This window comes from Electrona antarctica, assembly GCF_951216825.1.
Source record: "Electrona antarctica genome assembly, chromosome: 7".
Taxonomy (NCBI): Eukaryota; Metazoa; Chordata; class Actinopteri; order Myctophiformes; family Myctophidae; genus Electrona; species Electrona antarctica.
This window is the reverse complement of record NC_136812.1, coordinates 5,801,626-5,826,983: the sequence shown is the minus strand read 5'-3', so window position 1 is coordinate 5,826,983 and position 25,358 is coordinate 5,801,626. Positions and strand designations below refer to the sequence as shown.

At 45.4% G+C, this 25,358-nt stretch overlaps 1 protein-coding gene across 1 annotated transcript in view; it reads left to right on the top strand.

The window, feature by feature from the left end:
* naaladl2 (N-acetylated alpha-linked acidic dipeptidase like 2) overlaps positions 1 to 25,358 on the top strand; it is a gene marked incomplete at its 5' end in the record, with an annotated part of 31,704 nt that overhangs the window by 744 nt on the left and 5,602 nt on the right. Inside the window, one exon of the mRNA XM_079507067.1 lies at positions 13,331 to 13,529. Coding sequence (XP_079363193.1) covers positions 13,331 to 13,529 — 199 coding nt within the window. The remainder of the gene's footprint in view (positions 1 to 13,330; positions 13,530 to 25,358) is intronic.

Below are 25,358 nucleotides of genomic sequence, written 5' to 3'. Positions count from 1 at the left end.
TCCCCGTTACAATGCGCTAGACCCCTGGGAGATGGAGTCTGTCCCCATTACAATGCACTATAGACCCCTGGGAGATGGAGTCTATCCCCGTTACAATGCGCTAGACCCCTGGGAGATGGAGTCTGTCCCCATTACAATGCACTATAGACCCCTGGGAGATGGAGTCTGTCCCCGTTACAATGTGCTAGACCCCTGGGAGATGGAGTCTGTCCCCATTACAATGCACTATAGACCCCTGGGAGATGGAGTCTGTCCCCGTTACAATGTGCTAGACCCCTGGGAGATGGAGTCTGTCCCCATTACAATGCACTATAGACCCCTGGGAGATGGAGGCTGTCCCCGTTACAATGTGCTAGACCCCTGGGAGATGGAGTCTGTCCCTGTTACAATGCACTATAGACCCCTGGGAGATGGAGTCTGTCCCTGTTACAATGCACTATAGACCCCTGGGAGATGGAGTCTGTCCCCATTACAATGCACTATAGACCCCTGGGAGATGGAGTCTGTCCCTGTTACAATGCACTATAGACCCCTGGGAGATGGAGTCTGTCCCCATTACAATGCGCTATAGACCCATGGGAGATGGAGTCTGTCCCTGTTACAATGCACTATAGACCCCTGAGAGATGGAGTCTATCCCCGTTGCAATGCACTATAGACCCCTGAGAGATGGAGTCTATCCCCGTTACAATGCACTATAGACCCCTGGGAGATGGAGTCTGTCCCTGTTACAATGCACTATAGACCCCTGGGAGATGGAGTCTGTCCCTGTTACAATGCAATATAGACCCCTGGGAGATGGAGTCTGTCCCTGTTACAATGCACTATAGACCCCTGGGAGATGGAGTCTGTCCCCGTTACAATGCGCTATAGACCCCTGGGAGATGGAGTCTGTCCCCGTTACAATGCACTATAGACCCCTGGGAGATGGAGTCTGTCCCTGTTACAATGCAATATAGACCCCTGGGAGATGGAGTCTGTCCCTGTTACAATGCACTATAGACCCCTGGGAGATGGAGTCTGTCCCTGTTACAATGCAATATAGACCCCTGGGAGATGGAGTCTGTCTCTGTTACAATGCACTATAGACCCCTGGGAGATGGAGTCTGTCCCCGTTACAATGCGCTATAGACCCCTGGGAGAGGGAGTCTATCCCTGTTACAATGCGCTAGACCCCTGGGAGATGGAGTCTGTCCCCATTACAATGCACTATAGACCCCTGGGAGATTGAGTCTGTCCCCGTTACAATGCGCTATACCCCTGGGAGATGGAGTCTGTCCCCATTACAATGCACTATAGTCCCCTGGGAGATGGAGTCTGTCCCCATTACAATGCGCTATAGACCCCTGGGAGATGGAGTCTGTCCCTGTTACAATGCACTATAGACCCCTGAGAGATGGAGTCTATCCCCGTTACAATGCACTATAGACCCCTGGGAGATGGAGTCTGTCCCTGTTACAATGCACTATAGACCCCTGGGAGATGGAGTCTGTCCCTGTTACAATGCGCTATAGACCCCTGGGATATGGAATCTGTCCCCGTTACAATGTGCTATAGACCCCTGGGAGATGGAGTCTGTCCCCGTTATAATGCGCTAGACCCCTGGGAGATGGAGTCTGTCCCCGTTATAATGCGCTAGACCCCTGGGATATGGATGGCTTGCCGCACCCAAGCCGTGCTGCTCACACGCTGAGTTGGCGGTGCCCGGGATCGAACCCATGAACCTTGTGGTCCAAAGAGCTCTACCGACTGAGCTACCCGGACACGATGACTTTGGCTTTGAAGTTATATGTTGAATATTGAAGCAGACAATGTTGATGGGACAGAGGAGGATGGTGATGATGAATGTGTTAAGATGGTCTTCCATTCAGTCCATGTGGGTCTGGGACATATAGCACAGTCTGCAGCCTACAGAGTCTGTACTGGACTCTGGCACGATCACAGTGTGTGTTTTATGCAGTGTCATAATTCATCTCCACTGTCCAGGCAAAAGCTAGAGCACAAACAGCACGCACGCACGCACGCACGCACGCAGCGACCCTCTCTTCCCTAAGAATGTTTTAGATTGGCTTGGTGTTTAGATGAACATATCGATCTCTTCTCTCGCACCTCATCATAATTCCACAGCACAGTGGCCTTGACGTGCATGTGTAATATATTCAAATGAACCGGTCGCCATCTTTCTTGATCCCTCACTCCAACATTCATATCCAGCCCTGCAGTACTCTGTAGTATACCTGTAGTACTCTCCATTCTTCTCTCTTTCTCAAACTTACTCTCATACTTTTTGCTTAGCATCCTCCCTCCCGCCATCCCTCCATCCCTCCCTCCATCCCTCCATCCCTCCCTCCCTCCATCCATCCCTCCCTCCCTCCATCCCCAGAGCTCTCTGTCTTTTTCTCTTGTCTCTCTCTTCTTTCCACTATTTTCTCTCTCTCTCTCTATCTCTCTCTCTCTCTCTCTCTCTCTCTCTCTCTCTCTCTCTCTCTCTCTCTCTCTCTCTCTCTCTCTCTCTCTCTCTCTCTCTCAATCACTCTCTTCAAGTTTTGCTCTCTTATCACCCTCCTCCTCCTCCTCCTCCTCCTCCTCCTCCTCCTCCTCCTCCTCCTCTTATTCTGTCTTTTCATCCGTCTGGTTCTGTCATTCAGTTATGTAGTGGCTGAGCTGCAGTGTTGATTTCATCGACTAATACTATGACAAAAAATGTCTGTCGACTACCTTTTTTCACTGACGAAAACTAAATGGAAACTAAATGAAAACAAATAAAAACTAGACTAAAATGTTAGGAACGTACTAGTGGATAAGAGATCCAGTATAAGTCATTTTACACTTGGTTGCATGCTGAAAATAGCCGATCTGCAGCCGAGCTGCAGGTTCAACTCATTACGTGTCCGGGTTTATAGCGATTTTTCACCTACCTTTGAAAAATTACAGAATACTTTTCTCTCGCTCTCAAATGACACGCACAGATGTTGCAGGATTGGGGAAAAAAGCCTAATTCAGGTCAAACCTTGGGTCCTTGACATTTAACTGTTTGAGAATCACTGCTAGGGCCGTAAACATCTTCTCGTATATATATAAAACCTTGGCGTATATATTTTCTAATGGAGTGTCCGCGCGCTGATTAGTGTCAATTTGGGGGTCCTTGACATGAGGACGTTTGAGAACCTCTGCCATAGGTTAGCGAACAGCGCCCTCCAGTGTAAAAGTCGTCAAAGACGTCATGGGCACAGAATGAAAACATGCAGAGATGTAAGCTTCTTACTGAGCCAGTAGGGCACAGAATGACAACCTGCAGGGGCAGCTTCTTACTGAGCGGACGTAGAAGACGCACATGGACAGGCTGGGTGCTGCTGTGCTAAAGAGACTTCAGTAGAGGATGGATGGAGCGAGCCCGCACACCATAGGTACAGAAATACTGTCTTTATTGAGCAATCTGACATTTCTTAAGCCAGAATGGAAACATGCAGGGACAGCTTCTTACAGAGCCAGAATGGAAACATGCAGGGATATAAGCTTCCTTACAGAGCCAGTAGGGCTGCTATACCTACTGTGCTCCACATTAGTCAATCTGAGTCAAAGATGCAAAGAGAGAGAGAGGAAAAAAGGGAGAGAGGCTATACAGGCAGGTGAGCAGTAATGATCAGTCATCTCTCTTTTTTCTCTCTCTCTGGCTCTCTCTCTCTCTCTCTCTCTCTCTCTCTCTCTCTCTCTCTCTCTCTCTCTCTCTCTCTCTCTCTCTCTCTCTCTCAGGTCATAATCTGTCCATTAGTCTCAGACAGGGAAGCGTATCCACTCCATCCAGGCCTTAATGGGACTGTGCTTACAAGCTTAGACAGGGCCAGCGGACCTGAGCGATTGAACGACTGTCTTAGTGGTACAATGAATGAGCCGAGCCAGATACATATTGGTGATGCAGGGCGTCCTTTTTTTCCTCCACACATGCACACACAGTATGTGCTCGTAAACATATATATAACACCACAAGCTTTACACAAGTTGTGTCGTGAGAAGAAACCCACTCACTCTCTCTCTCTCCGACACACGCGCACGCACACACGCACGCGCGCATACATAAACATGAAGAGCTTGACACATTAGATCTGTTGATGGTGCCTGGGGGATGTGGACATAACTCTAATGTCAATGATTCATGCGCACATTTATAACGTTCGTATGTACACATTATTTTGTATTATACTACGCCTGAAATTACCTCGAACTGTCTCTGAATACAAGATGAATGCAGATCAACAACTAATAAATATGAACCGATTTGTTTCTATTCTATATCCTCCATATTTTAGATGAATTCAGGGGATCCTTCAAATGCTTATAGTCTTAGCTTATGTGAGCGTAACATTTATATTGTCAGTTCTGGTTTATTTTAACTGCTTTTAACTGTAACAGTCTGCACAATCATAAGACATAGATAGGATGATACACTGCGCAAAAAGCATGGAATACGGATGTGTATATTACAGGAAACTCCTGTTAAACTTTCCAACAAACTTGAGGTTTACGGGCAAATCTAGTGACCATAATTGCCTGTTAACTCCTCTTTTCACGCAGTGATAATCTTATCAGTTAGTTAGTTCATAACATTCTCAGATGAAAAGAAAGTAGGGCCATGCGTTCTAAGGTGAACACATCACTGTGGTGAAAGCTCGGCACAGCAGCAGCAGCAGCAGCAGCAGCAGTTCATTAGTGATGGACTGAGTTGAGAAGTAGGGTAATGAAAAGATACAGTACAGATGAAAGATTATTAAACCGACGTAATATGTCATCAACATAACTACATTGACTCATTTACCGCTGACAGCCCCATCTGGTGTCTGAAGAGTGTACTACAGCAGCACCAGCCAGCCATTTAATACGGTGAGCCCAAACCACACCAACTTAAGCCCAAACCCACAACGGGTCGGGTTGGGACAATACGTTTTTTAATAGGTAAACCACACCAACTCATTGAGTTGCAATGAGTTGCATTGGTGTGGTTACTTACGTATTTATTTTAACTTCATCATTAATCACAATGTTTTTGTAATTTTTAGACTAGTCATGTAGTCTCTGTTACAAAATCAATTTGTAAACATTTCAAAAATAATACTGACATTTTTAGCTTGTGGCCCTTGGACTGCTGAGTGGCCCCTGAGCCATCTTAAGTTGAGACTAATATTCACCCAGTGATAGTAGTATAGTATCGTTATGCGAGGCTAATACAATGCCGCAACATGAATTCAGCACCATGGACAGAGTCACAGCTATAGCCTCAGTGCCAGAGAATGTATTCAGCACCATGGACAGAGTCACAGCTATAGCCTCAATGCTACAACATGAATTCAGCACCGTGGACAGAGTCACAGCTAGTCTCAATGCCACAACATTAATTCAGCACCATGGACAGAGTCACAGCTAGTCTCAATGCTACAACGTTAATTCAGCACCGTGGACAGAGTCACAGCTAGTCTCAATGCTACAACATGAATTCAGCACCGTGGACAGAGTCACAGCTAGTCTCAATGCCACAACATTAATTCAGCACCATGGATAGAGTCACAGCTAGTCTCAATGCTACAACATCAATTCAGCACCATGGACAGAGTCACAGCTAGTCTCAATGCTACAACATCAATTCAGCACCGTGGACAGAGTCACAGCTAGTCTCAATGCTACAACATTAATTCAGCACCATGGACAGAGTCACAGCTAGTCTCAATGCTACAACATGTATTCAGCACCGTGGACAGAGTCACATCTAGTCTCAATGTCTACAACATGAATTCAGCACCATGGACAGAGTCACAGCTAGTCTCAATGTCTACAACATGAATTCAGCACCATGGACAGAGTCACAGCTAGTCTCAATGCTACAACATTAATTCAGCACCATGGACAGAGTCACACCTAGTCTCAATGCTACAACATGAATTCAGCACCATGGCCAGAGTTACAGTTAGTCTCAATGCTACGACATGAATTTAGCACCATCATTTTTGTATTTTTGTGTGTTTATGAGGTGACAGTACTTCATTAGACCCCTTGGTGTGGTTGTTATGTGCAATGATGTCTTCTCTTTGTATTTAGGATTTCTTCCTGGAGGCTGAAACCTCGACAGTCAAAGTGCCAATGAAAAAAAACAACTGTGATATAGTGACATCACAATAGCATCCCCTCCCCAAATACTGTACTAGCTAATAGGGGCGGCAGTGGCTCAGGGGTAGAGTGGACGGTAGAACAGTTCGATCCCGGGCTCCCCCTAGAGGTAGTGTCGAAGTGTCCTTGAGCAAGACGCCAAACCCTTAATTTCTCCCGATGTGCAGCTTGGTGCCTTGCATAGTTTCCTCCGCCATCATAATGTATGCACAATCTATGTAAAGTGCTTTGGATAAAAGCGCTATATAAGTAGGATAATGTATAGATCAATGAATAACTCTGAATAATCTATAAATAACTCAAATATATTATTCCTTAATTAATGTCATCTTTAATTTAATATGTTATGTTTTTAAGTGCTACAGTACCTTTCAAGATGAAGGTTGTAATTCCAATTAAAGTGTATATTATGAGGGAACGGGGAATAGTCTGGTGGAGATCTATATCGCCTTAAGGCTATTTGTATAGACCGTAATACTCCACAGACATTATTAGTGGTAATTGTGTGCTGCCTCTCACCTGTCAATTACTTTTGTGTGCATGCAATGCATACAGTATGTGTGCATATGTTTCTGGCTCCCCGGCTGATGACTTGATACCCGTACACAAATATTTCTCCTTTAGTGTATTTGGTGGACCTCATAGACTGAGAGGATAGGGTCTAGACCAGGGGTGGGCAACTTTGACGATGGAGAGGGCCACTATATTTCCACACTCACTCCCTAGGGCCATATATTACTGTCGTAGCAAAAAATTGCCGATCTACAAGCTCAAAACGTATTGCAGCGCGACGCGTTTTGAGCTTGTAGATCGTCAATTTTTGCTATATTTGAGTTGAAATCTTGAATAATGTTTTGCTCTTTTTGAATTGGAATTTCAAAATTCACGTGCGTGCGTGCGTGCGTGCGTGCGTGCGTGCGTGCGTGCGTGCGTGCGTGCGTGCGTGCGTGCGTGCGTGCGTGCGTGCGTGCGTGCGTGCGTGCGTGCGTGCGTGCGTGCGTGCGTGCGTGCGTGCGTGCGTGCGTGCGTCCTATACTGTGGTGTGCCACTATAGTTCTTAATGGATTCTTCAGACTTCAGACAGCAGGATCAAGCAACCGAGACTAATTTGAAATCCTAAAAGTAAAAAGGAAAGAAAAAAAACTTTTTGTACAACTTTATGTTCTCCTCTTTTTGCATCTGGCTTATTAAATAAGCCTTTGGTGTATTCCGTTCTGACAAGAATCTTCATTAACCCATTTTGGGCGGGAACCCCTTTTGGTGTTTTAAGCGTTATACTTATACTTATATATAGCTATTGAAAAATAGCAGATCTACAAGCTCATAGCGCGGCACTCGGTGCCACTATGAGCTTGTAGGTCTGCTATTTTTGAAAAATCATGAAAATTTGGCGCAAAACTTTGAATATATATTCTTTCAGAGCCAACGTTTTTAACTCAGATCTTTGCTTCTGGGGGGGTCCCTGGAACAACATATTTTCAGATGGGGGGCCGGCGGCCAAATACAGATATTTTTGGGGGTCCTTGACATGAAAATGTTTGAGAACCACTGATACAGAAACATAGGTATTTCAGAAAACTGTCAGGATTTACTGAGACATTATTTTAAATTTCGACGTCAGGCCTAAATGGGTTAAACTGCTGATACTGCGTATAGTTCTCCGCAGTGAGGTCCCTTTGGGCTTCAGATAGAAAGTAGTATCAAAGAAAAGGTAGAACGGAGATAAACGCCAGCTCTGTGAATGAATGCTATACGGCTGAATAGACCAATTAACCCATTTTGGCCTGACATCGACATTTAAAAAAAATGTCTTCTAAATCATGACAGTTTTCGGAAATACCTATGTTTCAGTGCATGGTGCTCAATATTTCAATGTCAAGGACCCCCAGAATTATCTGTATTTGGCCACGGACCACCCTCTGAAAATATGTTGTTCGCAGGGACCCCCTCAGAAGCAAGGATTTGAGTAAAACGTTCGCTCTGAAAGAATACATATTCAATGATTTGAGCCACATTTTCATGATTTTTCAAAAAAATAGCAGATCTACAAGCTCGTAGTGCGGCACTCGGTGCCGCACTATGAGCTTGTAGATCTGCTATTTTTCAATAGCTAAAGTAGAACAGAATGCTTTAAAACACCAAAAGAGGTTCCCGCCAGAAATGTGTTAAAAGCATCTGGTGTGCGCTCATGTGCACACAGCGCAACATCCATATTGTATACACAGTACAGTCTGAGTGTACAGATGGATTCATACACTCTTGGAATTGCAAATGGATGAATTAACCCATTACGACCTGAGGACAATTCTACAAATGTCTAAATCCTGACAGTTTTCTGAAAAACCCATGTTTCTATGTCAGCGGTTCATTCTCAAACTACTTCATCTTCTTCTAAAATAATATATATTCCGCTACATTTTCACGATTAAAAAAAAATAGCAGATCTACAAGCTCGTAGCGCAGCACTCGGTGCCACGCTATGAGCTTGTAGATCTGCTATTTTTCAATAGCTAAAGTACAACATAATGCTTAAAACACCAAAAGGGGTTCCCGCCAAGAATGGCTTAAAGGTAGATGTTTTTTCTTTCAAAGTGAAACTCCACTCTGAAAGCATTCTTTGTCTTTATGTTTTTTCTTAGCCCTCACTTGCTCAGAAGGACTGGTCACAGCTGTGCCCACACTTCTCAGGCACACACATGCATACAAACACGAGCATAAACTCGTGCACAAGCATGTCTGTGTGTGGCGTGCACGCGCAGCATACCGTCGCGCGAGCACACTGCATACACACTCACAGTTATACGCCCCCCGTGTGTACAGAACTATACACAGGCAGAAAGTCACGCGCACACACACACAGGACATGCACGCATGCATGGACTCGCATATACGTGCATGCACATGCCCTCACATTGCTCGCACATACATATATATCCCGCAGTGTCAGCCAAAGTGATGGATTACAACAATCGGACAGAATATTTCATAAGTCCCAGCTGGCTGTGAGGAGAGAAAGCCATTTAAATTTGAAGGAGACAAGAGCTCTCTGTCTATTTCGGTCCCTGCTGTCTTTTCCCTCTCCCTCTCGAGTCCCTTTCCGCCCCGATACTGTGTCACACTTCCTCGTTCCCACTTTTACACACAGATGCACACATAGTGTCCATTTACACAAGAAAGGAGAACACAGGGACTTAACCCGTTCTGAACGGGAACCCCTTTTGGTGTTTTAAGGGTTATGTTGTGCTTTAGCTGTTGAAAAATAGCAGATCTACAAGCTCGTAGCACGGCACCGAGTGCCGCGCTACGAGCTTGTAGGTCTGCTATTTTTTTTAAATCGTGAAAATGTGGCACAAATCCTTGAATATATATTCTTTCAGAGCGAACGTCTTTAACTCAAATCTTTGCTTCTGGGAGGGTCCCTGGAACAACATATTTTCGGAGGCTGGGTCGACGGCCAAATCCAGATATTTTTGGGGGTCCTTGACATGGAAAAAGGTTGAGCACCACTGACATGGAAACATAGTTTTTTTCAGAAAACTGTGTATAGGATTTAGAAGACATTTGTAGAATTGTCCTCAGGTAAAAATGTGTTAATGCAAACCGACGTCGCCCACTGGCGCGAGGTGTGGCATTGCACAGGTGAGGCGACGACGTCCTGAGGCACGGCGCTGTGTTTATTTTTCCTCGCCTGCGTGCGTTTGTGTATGTTGGTGGTTCACCTCATGCAGCAAAAGGGGAACACTGCGTGAAAAGAGGAGTTTACGGGCAATTATGGGCATTAGATTTGTCCGTAAATCTCAAGTTTAGCAGGAATATACAGTAATATAGGGCAGGCAAGGCAAGGCAATTTAATTTATATAGCACCTTTCATACACAAGGCAATTCAAAGTGCTTTACAGAAATAAAAACAAATACAGAGTGCAACAGTGCACAAACGAAGATTACAATAGACAATTAAATACTGTAGTGTAGGTTTGTGGTGCATAATAGTGAAATGCTGATTCACCATGTTTTGTTCCAACTATGGGATGAACAATTAGTAGGCCAGCCCCAGATGACCTAAGGGTTCTAATGGCTTCAGCATGTCTGAGATGTAACTGGGCCCAGAGCCACAAACAGATTTATAGACGACTTTGTTATTATAATTTTTTTTAGTAACTTTTACTTTTACGAGAATTGATTTTAAAATCAATTCTCTGGGATACTGGTAGCCAATGTAAGGATTTTAGGACTATATACAGGTGTGATGGTACAATTCGGGAGTTTACCAGAGTTTGTTGGAAAGTTTAACGGGAGTTTCCTGTAATATACACATCCGTATTCCATGCTTTTTGCACAGTGGAAGGAGAGGCAATAAGGAGCTTATTTTGGTGAAGAGGAGGACCATGATTTCAGATTTGTATTGGAGGGACATGCAGCCCCTTGAGATGCAGCATCTCATTTTCAAGAGGGACCCATATAAACAAACAAAATACAAAAAAAGCATACTGTACACAAATTGCAAATACATACAGCTTGCTCACCCTCTTCCACCTACCCCACCAACCACCACAGAATCAGCTGTTACACAATGGAGATAAGGTCACAGTGCAGATAATTCAACGTCCGGTAACCAGTAATGATTTGCCATCATACAGCTACAGCCAGGTCAACAGCACATTGTACACCCATCCCATATAATGCAAAATCACACAAATATATCATGTACGTTGTGCTTGTCTGGTTTCACTTTGATGTGAATTGAGAGACAGTAAAATCGTCCTATAGGAACCACTCAAGCTGGGGGGAAAAAGTTGCAGAACATATATATATATTTGTTTAAAGTATTTTAAGCCAGATCATGATGAATTAATGAATTGCATTTTTATAGCGCTTTTCCAAGTGCTCAAATCGCTTTACAATGGTTCATTCATTCATACATTGGGAGGTGAAGCGGCGAACAGTCGACGCCAGCGTCCTCACTTCCCACATTCACACACCAATGGTGTCTTGCCCAAGGACACTTCGACATGTGGACAGGAGGAGCCGGGATTCGAACCGCCGACCCAGGGATCATTGGACGACCTGCTCTACCTCCTGAGCCACTTTACTTTGCCTGCACTGTCTGTGAATCCGATGGTGTGCACACATGGTGCTGTCAATATTGTCAAGATATGAAGCCTGATGCATGGTCTATAACATGCTGATAAATTGTTGCTGTTAATATGACGTTTGGTACTATTACTATTGTAATTGTGGCGGATGTGGAGGATGTCCCTGGGGTTAGGGTACAAGGTCCCTGAGGCTGTGGAGGCACATAGAGAACCGAGGCGTGCACGGTGAAGCTTCAATCATACAGTGCGATTGGACGATGGAGAATAATCATCTCCATATATACGTGCGACAAAGATCAAGTTGCAAGAGCACGTTGATTAGGTGGCATCCTGGTTCACTGGCCTCTGGAATGTCCTATAGAGCGTCGCAGCCCCTTTCATGACGACGCCAGGCCCAGGAAATGAATCCCAATGCATTTTTCCCATAGACATTTCAAAAAGTATTTATTTAAAGACCTTATAAGCGTCGTACAAAGCCAACTCGAGACGTGACAAATCATGACAAACAACACAATATTTTAGACCAAACAAATAATTACAAAGAAAAACAACAAAAAAAGTGTTGTAACCTGCCGTTTTTTTCTACTTTCTAATTCTTTGTTTGGCCCAAAACATTGTGTTTATTGTCATGATTTGTCACGACAAGAGTTGGCTTTGTCCGCGGCGTAAACGTCTTTAAATAAATACTTTCTGAAAAGTCTATGAGGAAAATTAACGGGGATTTATTTTCCGGGTCTCTCGAGGGGGCGGGACTGCGACTCTCTATAGGAGAAGGACATCTTCATATATGGAGCGTGTCACGAGGCGTGACGGACTGGACGGATGGACGGACTGACTGACTGACAGGTTTTAGCGTGACTGACAGGTTTTGCAGGTTTTCATAGTAATCTGCGATCTGCAGTCGCAACAATATTTTTCTTTTTTAATACATTTTGGGGGCTTTTTCTCCCTTTGATAGAGATAATAGACTAGACAGCATTTTCAATGTTTTTTAAACGCCAATGTCACCTTGTCAGGTCTAAATGGGTTAAATATCCATCCAGTTCCCAAGGTTGTTTCAACACAACACGTGCCACGCCCACCCCTGATGTATTCCTCCTCATCCCACCCTGTTACCAACCGCACCGCCGGTGAGACAACGCCACTCCCCCAGCCACAGAAAGTCTGTCACCACGCCCCAGGCACCGCACCGTTGACTACACGCTCTGCAACGTGCACCCATTGGTTCACGAAAATAGGGCAGACACACACACACACACACACACACACACACACACACACACACACACACACACACACACACACACACACACGCGCACGCATATACACAGAAACAAAGAGAGAGAAACACATCAGCATCACAGCTGTATATGTTTCAAAGAACCCGATTATTTTCCCCCCAATCACCATCCAGACAGGTTATCAGTTAATCTATACAATATTACAAGCACATTATCTATACAGAAATTGACAAACCTACTGTAAAACAAGCAATGCATTGTTTCAGTGGACTGTTGACCATAATTGTGCTGTAACTGTGCATATATTAGATTTAGACTTTAACCCATTTTGGGCGGGAACCCCTTTTGGTGTTTTAAACATTATGTTATAATTTAGCTATTGAAAAATAGCAGATCAAAAGCTCATAGCGCACCACCGAGTGGCGCGCTACGAGCTTGTAGGTCTGCTATTTTTGAAAAATCGTGAAAATATTTATTTCAGAAAACTGGAGGATTTGGAAGAATTGTTTTAAATTTTGAGGTCAGACCTATAGGGTTAATGTCCCTGAAGGAGATTAGTTTTCACAGCCAGTTCCACACAGAAACACCAGATATAAACATACAGATAAAGAGTAAAGACAGTACATAGTCTCCATACATACCTCCATACAGCTCAGTCCACAAACATTGTCAACAAGGCAGTTTGTGTGTTTGTGTGTTGATTGATTGTTATTTTTTTCTCTTGTGGCTTATTGCTTTATCATATACTCGCACACCGTGTTGGTCTGTCATACTCCGATACTCGGCCTGAAAATGGTGTGTGTGTGTGTGTGTGTGTATGTGTGTGCGTGCTCGCGTGCAGGCAGCAGCGCGGCGTACCCAGCTCTCCTGTCCTCCGCGGCCGCTCTGCGGGACAGAGCAGCGTTCCTCCAGTCGGAGAGCATGCGTCCGGCCAACGACCCCAAGGAGCGGGAGCGCTCCCACGTCCGCATGCTGAACGACGCTCTGCGCGACCTGGAGAAGAGCTTCCTCGTCCCCCTGGCTCCGCCTGGGGTGTACAGGTATGGTCCCTCTGCCGCCGCCTGGGGTGTACAGGTACGGGCAGTGTGCTGGAAGGCAGTGCTTTTCAACCCTTTTTCAACCCTTTTCATATATTCTTCATTTGAGCCACGGACCACCACTTTCAACTTACAACTAGGGATGTCCCGATACACTTTTTTCGCTTCTGATCCGATCCCGATACCTACATTTCTGTGTTAGCCTATACCGAATACCGATACCAGTGTCGTGATCTCATGTTGTGTTTATAGCTATCTAGCTATATATCTGGTGTTGTGTTTATAGCAGACTCCTCACTCTGTGCACTTGCAGTTTGGGCAACTCCAAAGCAAACTCCACATGCCCCAACATTTTATTTACCTGCCATAGTGTTAACCCCTTACCCCTGTGTCGGATCTCTGGTTAGACTGGCATATTCACCGATACCGATATGATCCGATATGACAAATAAGGGCCGATCCGATACTTTTCCCGATAACGATACAGTATCGGGACATCTCTACTTACAACTTACATACATGTATACATACATACGTTACCTGTTACCCAACAAATATTGAAACATATCGGAAGGAAGTGAGCCCAGTGTCCATGACATCATGGACACTTTGAAATGCTAAAATATCTAAAAACACATAAAACCCACATAAAAACCACAGGAAAGTGTTTCTTGTCTCCCAAACATCATTAAAATAAGATCTGGTTGCAAAGGGGGTGAAGTGTCCCTTTAACAAAGTTTTCAATCAATGAATAAATCTCTGTGCCAAGCCTTTATAGTAGCACAGGCTATGTGTTACGGGTCCCTGGCATGAAAGCGTCTTTGTGAGTAGTTGAGTCAGGCTGACATGCATCATGTGACGTGTTTCCATGTTTGTATGAGTGAAAGGTTTATGTGTTTTTGTTTATATTTGAGTACCTGGCTGATAAAGGGCACAGGCTAAAGATAAGATAAAGGGTACAGGCTCTTATGACGTGTTTCATGAACCAGTGAGGGTTAAGTTAGGGCATCATGACATTCAGCCCGGGTCGGGACACTATTGAGTGATTGGATGAATCACACAACTGTGTAAAAGAGAGATGAGACGGATAGTTCTTTCTTTGGTGTGATGGACAAAATCCACACACTTTGTGTGTGTGTGTGTGTGTGTGTGTGTGTGTGTGTGTGTGTGTGTGTGTGTGTGTGTGTGTGTGTGCGTGTGCGTGTGCGTGTGCGTGTCAGCCAGCATGCAGTAGTACTGAGGTTTGCATCCGGCCTGGACGCCCATCTTCCACGGCTTCAGAGTGCAGTGCCTTTTCCCGTCACACCTACAGGTGGGGAAGGAGAAAAACGTTACACCTGCAGGTGGGGAAGGAGAAATATGTTACACCTGCAGGTGGGGAAGGAGAAAAACGTTACACCTGCATGTGGGGAAGGAGAAAAACGTTACACCTGCAGGTGGGGAATGAGAAAAACGTTACACCTGCATGTGGGGAAGGAGAAATATGTTACACCTGCAGGTGGGGAAAGAGAGAAATGTTACACCTGCAGGCGGGGAAGGAGAAAAACGTTACACCTGTATAGGTGGGGAAGGAGAGCAAAGCTTAACCTATTCTCCATATTCAGACCACAGCCATCTTGCCAGCAAGGTGATACCTAGGTGACACTTCCCATAGAGAGCCCATTCATCCAAACAGAAAAGTCCTCTCTAATTATATTAAACAACGTCAAAATCACCAACATTGCAGCTGTAGGGAAAGCTTGAATTATCCTCTTTCAATCTGTAAAGTTTTTGTTTAATAAAAATCCACCGTAGACATTTTATGAGCTACCTCCTGTCAAGAAATTCCTGGCAGATGATTATTTTCTAAGTATCAGAGTTTGGAAGCGCTCGTTATCAGTAAAGCAACCTCCTGCTGCCTCCTGCATTATGTGCACATTCAAAACAGGTGGTACGCATGGCCCGTTGAGTGATGGTCAACGAGCACTTCCAAACTGCAGCACTCAGAAAAAAACCATTTGCAAGGAATTTAAGTAGCTCATAAAATGTCTACGGTGGATTTTTATGAAACAAACATGTCATGACATGCTGCATGTCTACATAAAATTTCAAATATAAGGTCATTCAAAACAGGATCTGAATAAGCATGTGAAGACAGACCTGGCATGGTCCACAGCCAGGTAACACTTACAGTGTGAACAGGAGCAGTTTATGGTTATGATGTGTTACCATGACAATACAACTCAGCTGCTGCTTTGTCCAGCGCATGTCTTCGTCGATGCCGTTGCAGTGGAAAGGGGCTCCGCAAGTTCAAGGTCCTTGGAATACACATTGAGTGGGGGGGGGACACACGCCATGACGCCTGTGAGGGGAAAAAAAGCTTCAACAGAGACTGGTTTCATGAGTGGGCCCCCGCAATCCTCAGGATCTACCACAACAGCTCCATTTAAAGCGTTCTGTCAGGGTGTTTCACTGCATGGTATGGGAACTGCACCGCCCACGGACAGAAAAACGGGTGGTGCGGTCGGGCAATCGTAATAATAGTAATTATCGTACAGCTTCCCATCGCACCAGGAGCTGTACGAATAGCGGTGTGTAGTCAAAGCTCACCTTATCATCAATGACAGACAAATTGCTCACACACCTACAGTCACAGCCAGGCCACGAGGCCTACTGTAGCATCGTACAGCTTCCCTCGCACCACTACAGTGACCACAGCCAGGCCAGGAGGCCTACAGTGACCACAGCCAGGCCAGGAGGCCTACAGTGACCACAGTCAGGCCAGGAGGCCTACAGTGACCACAGCCAGGCCAGGAGGCCTACTGTGACCACAGCCAGGCCAGGAGGCCTACAGTGACCACAGTTAGGCCAGGAGGCCTACAGTGACCACAGCCAGGCCAGGAGGCCTACTGTGACCACAGCCAGGCCAGGAGGCCTACTGTGACCACAGCCAGGCCAGGAGGCCTACAGTGACCACAGCCAGGAGGCCTACAGTGACCACAGCCAGGAGGCCTACAGTGACCACAGCCAGGAGGCCTACAGTGACCACAGCCAGGAGGCCTACTGTGACCACAGCCAGGCCAGGAGGCCTACAGTGACCACAGCCAGGAGGCCTACTGTGACCACAGCCAGGCCAGGAGGCCTACTGTGACCACAGCCAGGCCAGGAGGCCTACTGTGACCACAGCCAGGCCAGGAGGCCTACTGTGACCACAGCCAGGAGGCCTACAGTGACCACAGCCAGGCCAGGAGGCCTACAGTGACCACAGCCAGGCCAGGAGGCCTACTGTGACCACAGCCAGGAGGCCTACAGTGACCACAGCCAGGAGGCCTACTGTGACCACAGCCAGGAGGCCTACTGTGACCACAGCCAGGCCAGGAGGCCTACAGTGACCACAGCCAGGCCAGGAGGCCTACAGTGACCACAGCCAGGCCAGGAGGCCTACTGTGACCACAGCCAGGAGGCCTACAGTGACCACAGCCAGGAGGCCTACTGTGACCACAGCCAGGAGGCCTACAGTGACCACAGCCAGGCCAGGAGGCCTACTGTGACCACAGCCAGGCCAGGAGGCCTACAGTGACCACAGCCAGGCCAGGAGGCCTACTGTGACCACAGCCAGGCCAGGAGGCCTACTGTGACCACAGCCAGGAGGCCTACAGTGACCACAGCCAGGAGGCCTACAGTGACCACAGCCAGGCCAGGAGGCCTACAGTGACCACAGCCAGGAGGCCTACAGTGACCACAGCCAGGAGGCCTACAGTGACCACAGCCAGGAGGCCTACAGTGACCACAGCCAGGAGGCCTACTGTGACCACAGCCAGGAGGCCTACAGTGACCACAGCCAGGAGGCCTACAGTGACCACAGCCAGGAGGCCTACAGTGACCACAGCCAGGAGGCCTACTGTGACCACAGCCAGGCCAGGAGGCCTACTGTAGTATCAAGGGTAAGACCACCAGGTTTCTGAGCTTCCACTTGGCATACCATCTTACTTGTAGAGCATTCACCCAATGCTCGCTCTGTATGTGCCTCGTCAGCCACGGTAGTTGTGATGGCGTACCACGCATGCGCAAGCCGGTTATTATTATTACACTGCTGTGTTGTTGCTATACTAAGAGTCTATGACTGAGAGCTGTACAGTGTTCAATAAATGGAACTTGGTTTATAAAGTTACCAGTATTCCTAGGTCATTCTACAATACTGTTGAACAATGCCTGGTCACCAGGCTGGCCTGTCAACGGAAATACTTAACTTTGAAACGGACTGTTTTCCTGCGTTCATAAGAATATGTTCCTCTACTTAACTTTCCCTGTGGGCCTACCATGTGGATTTCTTCAGTGACAGTTCAGAGTTAGTGTTGTTGAAGTGTCCTTGAGCAAGACGCTGAACCCCTAATTGCTCCCGATGTGCAGGTTGGTGCCTTGCATGGTTTCCCCCGCCATCGATGTATGAATGTGTGTATGAATGGGTGAATGTAGTGCACAATCTATGTAAAGTGCTTTGGATAAAAGCACTATTATATATAAATGCACCATTTACCAATGTTGCACCTAATATCTAATCTCAAAGTACATATATGTGGACTATACCGATGTGTTGCTACCACTTGTACACCTTCTGTTTTGTACATTACTACTGTTTAGATTGTTTTCTCCTGCTCCTTCACCCTGTCCCTCCTTTTTCTGCTGCTCCCTTTCTGAAAAAGAACAAATTGATGGAGCTTGTGCACAAACACTTTTCACCCACTTCTTTACAAATGCAAACCTGCGATGTGACAAATGCATTCTTGAGCTTTGAACACCCCTCCCTATCGCTCACTCATACGCAAGCACGCATGCACCGCCACGCACATAAGCACGCATGCACCGCCACGCACATAAGCACGCATGCACCGCCACGCACATAAGCACGCATGCACTGCCACGCACATAAGCACGCATGCACTGCCACGCACATAAGCACGCATGCACTGCCACGCACATAAGCATATGAGTAACTCAGCGGTGAGCCTCACCATCTTGCACATGTTAATTCCATGCTGCTATAAACATAAACACATTATACATAAGGTCACTGATAGGACCCGTATCTGGTTTATACATACTGTAAAGTGCATAGTTTAAAAGATCAATGTTCATATTAGCAATACAATGTTATTATTATTAATACATCTATGTTTCTATTTAGTATATAGAAACACAGATGGATCAATCGTTTTAAAACGATGTAGAGTCGAGACCTGTCCTCTCCTGTCCTGTCCTTTACTTTCTCTTTAGCACTTTTATTACATTTTCTTCATTCACTTCTTTTTTTAGCACTGCACTGTAACTTGTTAACTTTAGTCGTATTAAGCTGTCTTATTTACAAAGAAATAGCTTACCTGTACATTCTCTTAACTCTTTAATATATTAGTTTTATTTAAATGTGTTTAACAGTCCTTAATCTCTCTATTCCCGCGCTGTCCTATCGTCTCCTACTAATGCACAGAATTACTGTACGCATATTCACATGATGATTGTTCTCTGATGCCATGAGACGAGAGAGAATATTGATGGGCAGAGCGAGAGAGAAAAAGTGAAGGAACTGTGGGAACAGAGACGGAGAGAGAAAGAACAACTGTGACAGGCCATCAGAATGTTCCACTCATGTTCACTAGTGCACTAGTGCATTTCCATACTTCAAACCTTTTCATATCAAGGTCTATTTGAGCCACGGACCACCATGACCAGATTGACTGAGGGGCTGCCATTGGACTTTTGTCATTTTCGTTTTTTTCATGTCATATGAAAGCAGTGAATCATAGCTTCAACTTGACATATTGTTGGTGGTTCAGTTTGCACCCACCGGTTTTGGAGATATGGTTGGCTTATACTAGAGTAATGTCTTGCAGAAAACAGCGAGTTTAGAAAACAGGCTTGAAAGGTTCACTTCTGTGGACATTACACCTAGCTACATGTTAAAGCATTTATTTCATATATGAGATTTAGCCTTGCAGACCCAAAACTAAATGTCCACATGTCCATGCTGTATTGATGTTGGTATCATAGGAGAGATAACAGGCAAACGTTGATCAAAATAACAATTCTTCTTCTACATTCTCTAATTGTGTAGACTTCTTGTAAATTAAATAATGTAGATGTTGGCCTGGGCCGTGGCTCAGCAGTCCAGGCACCTTGGCCGGTAGTTTGAGTCTGGCAGTGTGCCGCGGGTTCGACTCTCGATTCCAACGGCCCTTACTGCATGTCACTCCCCCATCTCTCTCCTCCATTTCCTGTCAGCCTACTGTCTGTCCCTCTATAAAAAATATAAGATAAAGGCAAAAGCCCCCAAAAAAACATGGGCCTGTATGAGTCCATTTGGTTTCATTTTACGTTCTCAGGAGTTAAAGATCTATAAGGGTCCATTTGGTTACCATTACCAACTCTCCATCATTTAGCTGGTTGAAAACAACTGCTATAGATCTATCATTTTCTACTTTACGACTTAACTTAACGTACTCCTATCCTTTCCTCTAGTGCCCATTCTCTCTCTCTCTCACTTCTCAGCAATAACTCCAAGCCTCACCACACCCCCTAATAATGGCTCCCTTTCTACTCTCTGTCTCGTCTTGTTACCACCCTGACTGTTCCTCGCTAGATAAGAGATTGCACATCAAAGCACTTGATGTATAATGCAAACAGAAAACGCCCTTCTTCAGACTGACGAGAGAAACACAAAGACGCAGCTGGACGAAGACAAACAGACATCAGAAGAACGAGACAGTGAGAAGCAGCTGCTGCTGCGAGGAGAGGCGAGGGAGAGGATGACAGATAAACAGAGGAGGGAGACGACAGCACCGAAAGACAGAGAGAGGCAGAGAATAACCCATTTTGGGCGGGAATCCCTTTTGGTGTTAGCATTATGTTATGCTTTAGCTATTGAAAAATAGCAGATCTACAAGCTCATAGCGCGCCACCGAGTGGCTTGTAGGTCTGCTATTTTTGAAAAATCGAAGAACCACTGACATAGAAACATAGCTTTTTCAGAAAACTGTCAGGATATAGAAGACATTTTTAGAATCTGATCTCAGGTCAAAATGGAATAAGAGAGAGAATCAGACATGGTATAGGCGAGACAGTGTGAATGTAGCAGAGCAGGCAAGCTTTCTCAAAGCTTTTCAGTTCCAGACCCAAAAGAGAAATTAGTCGTGTCCCCGGGCCACAAAGGCGCGATTCATACTCCTATTTTAGAGCCGAATAAAAGTCGGTTCGGCTCTGTAGAGCCTACAATGAGCCTAAAATTTCTGAAGAGCCGAAATAATTTCGGCACTACAGTGGTAAAATAGGAGTATGAATCGTCCCAAACTTTACATTATCGATTAAGTACTTAACCACACGGACACTTATACATCCTTATGCTGGGGTTAGGGTTAAAATAGCAGATCTGCAAGCTCAACACAACACATTTTGTTGCGACTATAAATTAATTACGTGAGGCACTCATGGCGAGTAGGGTCATGTTAAGGCGTTTGATATTGCCATAAGACAGCCTCGCTGTGCTTCATGTTTGGAATCTCTCCGGTGTCTAGACAGTAGACACGGCTGCTAGGGCCCCGCCCACACCGTTTCTGTTGCTCCACATAGCCATTTTAGCTTCTGTATTAGCCGCGGCCTTTGCACACACTTCTCTCTGAAACTACGGCGCTGTCCGCGGTTTTGAAAAGATCCATCGGCGAAATCGCCGATGTTCGGAGGTCATTTCTGATTATCCGGTATGATCGCGATTGGAACATTATTGGCGTTTCCTGGATCAAGGATGGACGTTGGCAGAGGCAAGGAAGCAACCAGGTGCTCAGGAGGTGTGCAGGTATACAACCAGGTGCTCAGGAGGTGTGCAGGTATACAACCAGGTGCTCAGGAGGTGTGCAGGTATACAACCAGGTGCTCAGGAGGTGTGCAGGTATACAACCAGGTGCTCAGGAGGTGTGCAGGTATACAACCAGGTGCTCAGGAGGTGTGCAGGTATACAACCAGGTGCTCAGGAGGTGTGCAGGTATACAACCAGGTGCTCAGGAGGTGTGCAGGTATACAACCAGGTGCTCAGGAGGTGTGCAGGTATACAACCAGGTGCTCAGGAGGTGTGCAGGTATACAACCAGGTGCTCAGGAGGTGTGCAGGTATACAACCAGGTGCTCAGGAGGTGTGCAGGTATACAACCAGGTGCTCAGGAGGTGTGCAGGTATACAACCAGGTGCTCAGGAGGTGTGCAGGTATACAACCAGGTGCTCAGGAGGTGTGCAGGTATACAACCAGGTGCTCAGGAGGTGTGCAGGTATACAACCAGGTGCTCAGGAGGTGTGCAGGTATACAACCAGGTGCTCAGGAGGTGTGCAGGTATACAACCAGGTGCTCAGGAGGTGTGCAGGTATACAACCAGGTGCTCAGGAGGTGTGCAGGTATACAACCAGGTGCTCAGGAGGTGTGCAGGTATAAGCGGAGATCCGGCCACACTTTGGGCGGGAACCCCTTTTGGTGTTTTAAACATTCTTATAATTTAGCTATTGAAAAATAGCAGATCTACAAGCTCGTAGCGCGCCACCAAGTGGCGCGCTACGAGCTTGTAGTTCTGCTATTTTTGAATAAACGTGAAAATATTTATTTCAGAAAACTGGAGGATTTAGAAGACGTTTTTTTTAAATTTCGAGGGCAGGCCTAAATGGGTTAAAGGTTAAAACATTTTTCAAATGTTTTTGTGGCTTTCGCCTTTATTTTATATATTTTATGGAGGGACAGACAGTAGGCTGACAGGAAATGGGGAGAGAGATGGGGGAAGACATGCATTAAAGGCCGTCGGGATCGGGAGTCGAACCCGCAGCACACTGCCAGACTGGATTACCAGCCAAGGTGCCTGGACCACTGAGCCATGGCCCAGGCCGAAAAGGAGGAAAACTTTATTCAACCGAATAAAGTTTCGACCTATACGGTCGCAGGGCCTGATGAAGACCGTATAGGTCGAAACTTGTCGGTTGAATAAAGTTTTCCTCCTTTTTAACCTTTAAGTGTGCCCGGATCTCCGCTTTGTTCTAAGGATGGACGTTGCCTTATAGCTCGCTAGCATTGGCCCTATTACTGTTAGCATCCAAGATGGCGACAACCAGGACGGCTTCACAGTAAAACATGCCTCTGATCACGTGGCACGCACTCAAGCACTATAGCTATCCTGTCCACCAGGTGGAAAGAAGATAGGAAGGAAAATTAATATTTACTAGTCGTGACCCATAAAAATGTAACTGCGACCGTATGTTTGGGAAACACAGTAACAGAGAGACAGATGTCAGGTGACTGCAGAGAGACATAGTGCTTCCAGACAGGTGACTATAAAGTAAACATCTCGCACACGCGTGCACACGTACGTGCACGCACGCGCACACTCACGCTCACATGTATAAAGAGCTGTCACATTGGTGGATGGATGCTCTTGTTCCTGTGTGAGTGACACCTGGGACCGGCAGCCTCGGCTTAATCCATTTTGGGCGGGAACCCCTTTTGGTGTTTTTTAAAGCATTATGTTATACTTTAGCTATTGAAAAATAGCAGATCTACAAGCTCATAGCGCGGCACCGAGTGCCACGCTATGAACTTGTAGGTCTGCTATTTTTGAAAAATCATGAAAATGTGCCTCAAATCTTTGAATATATATTCAATATTCAATATTGTTAACTCAAATCTTTACTTCTGGAGGGTCCCTGGAACAACATATTTTCAGATGGGGGTCGACGGCCAATTACATATAATTTTTGGGGTCCTTGACATGAAATATTGAGAACCACTGATATAGAAACAGGAAAAAAAGACATTTTAAAAAGACATTTTTTTAAATGTCGACGTCGGGCCTAAATGGGTTAAACCCAATTTGTTGTGTTGTTGGAGCAGGAGGCAGCCTCCATTAAAAGTGGATGTCAGGCTAGCGGGGGCCGCAGCGATCGATAGCAGATGTCTGTGTGTACACTCTGAGGTCCCTGGGAAAGAAAGAACGAGAGCACTTTCATAACTGGATATTCAGAGACCGCAGCACACACACACTGTGGCAGCCAGGCAGCCCACCGGCGGTTGTGGAAGTACATTTCCTTAAAGGAGCATTCAGTGATTTGGGTGATTTGGAAAAAAACCCGGTCCACCCGGTAACAAGATGTGCACATGCACACGCTGTACAGTGGGGGAAGTACAACAGACCAACAGCACGCGCACCAATGCCAGCCACACTCGATCATGATTGGAGGAAGGCACCTCTCATCCTGATTGGATGAAAGCTTTGCCACCCAAAGCCCAAACCAAAACTAGGGTTTTTTGACCCCAGGGGCTCACTGGGGACAGGGAGGAACTCCTTATATGGTCAGCACACTTTATAGTAGGGAGGATTATCCAAAAAATAAGAAAAAATAAGTGATACAGTAGTTGAATTAAGTGAAATCACTGAATGTACCTTTAAGTAACGTACTTAAGTACAATGTTGAGGTATTTGCAGTTTACTTACTTGGTATTTCCAATTCCCAATACTTTTACTTTTACTTCTACTCCGCTACATCTCCGATCCAAGTATTGTAGGCTACTTTTACTCCACTACATTAATTTGAAAACTTTAGTTACTATAGTTCCTTTGTAGATTTGGATTATTATTACAATATAAAAAATAACGGTAGTGGGTCGCACACACTACCGTTATTTTTTGTTAATGTTAATGTTAAAGGTATATTCAGTGATTTGACTTAATTCAAATATCACATATTTTTTCTTTTTTGTTGGGATAATCCTCCCTACTATAGAGTGTGCTGACCATATAAGGAAATCCTCCCTGTCCCCAGTGAGCCCCTGGGGTCAAAAAACCCTAGTTTCAGTTTTGGTGGCGGGTGGCAAAACCTTCATCCAATCAGGATGAGAGGGGCCTTCCTCCAATCATGATCGAGTGGGGGCGGGCCTTGGTGCACATGCTGTTGGCTTGTTGCACTTCCCCCCACTGTAGAGCGTGCATGTGCACATTTTGTTACCGGGGCGGACTGGGTGGTTTTCCAAATCACCCAAATCACTGAATGCTCCTTTAATGTTTTGAACGGGTAGCGCACCTACAGTCAGAGCGCGGTGGTCACATGAAGAGATTATTATTACAAAACATACAGTAACCACTTCAGTCCTATATACATTTCGGCAAAAAAACCTCTTTTGAAAATAGACGATCTTACAAGTTCACAATGTGTCGCGTTATTATTAGAGTATTTCTATATTGCAGTATTGATATACTTTTACTTGAGTAAGAAATGTCAGTACTTTTTTTCCACCACAGTCCACCGGTAGAGGACATGTGCACAGAACAGTAGACAGGCGTTTGTTGCCCTGAGCCCCAAATGGGACTAGGGAATAGTTATATTGCATTATTTGTATGTCACTTATTTTTTGTGTGTTGTGTGTTTTTGAGGCCCCCGTGCTTTATTACATTTGGTTCCTTTCATGATTTCTTCTCTGTTTTGGTTTATTGGTGATTTATTGGTGGCTTTTAAACCTGGGTTTTATTGTTTTATATTTTTTGTTTTTGATGTTTAACACATTTTGGGTGGGAACCCCTTTTGGTGTTTTAAGCATTATGTTATACTTTAGCTATTGAAAAAAATAGCAGATCTACAAGCTCATAGCGCGGCACCGAGTGCCGCGCTACGAGCTTGTAGGTCTGCTATTTTTGAAAAATCGTGAAAATGTGGCACAAATCTTTGAATATATATTCTTTCAATGCGAACGTTTTTAACTCAAATCTTTGCTTCTGGGGAACAACATATTTTCAAATGGGGGTCGGTGACCAATTACATATGATTTTTTGGGTCCTTTGCA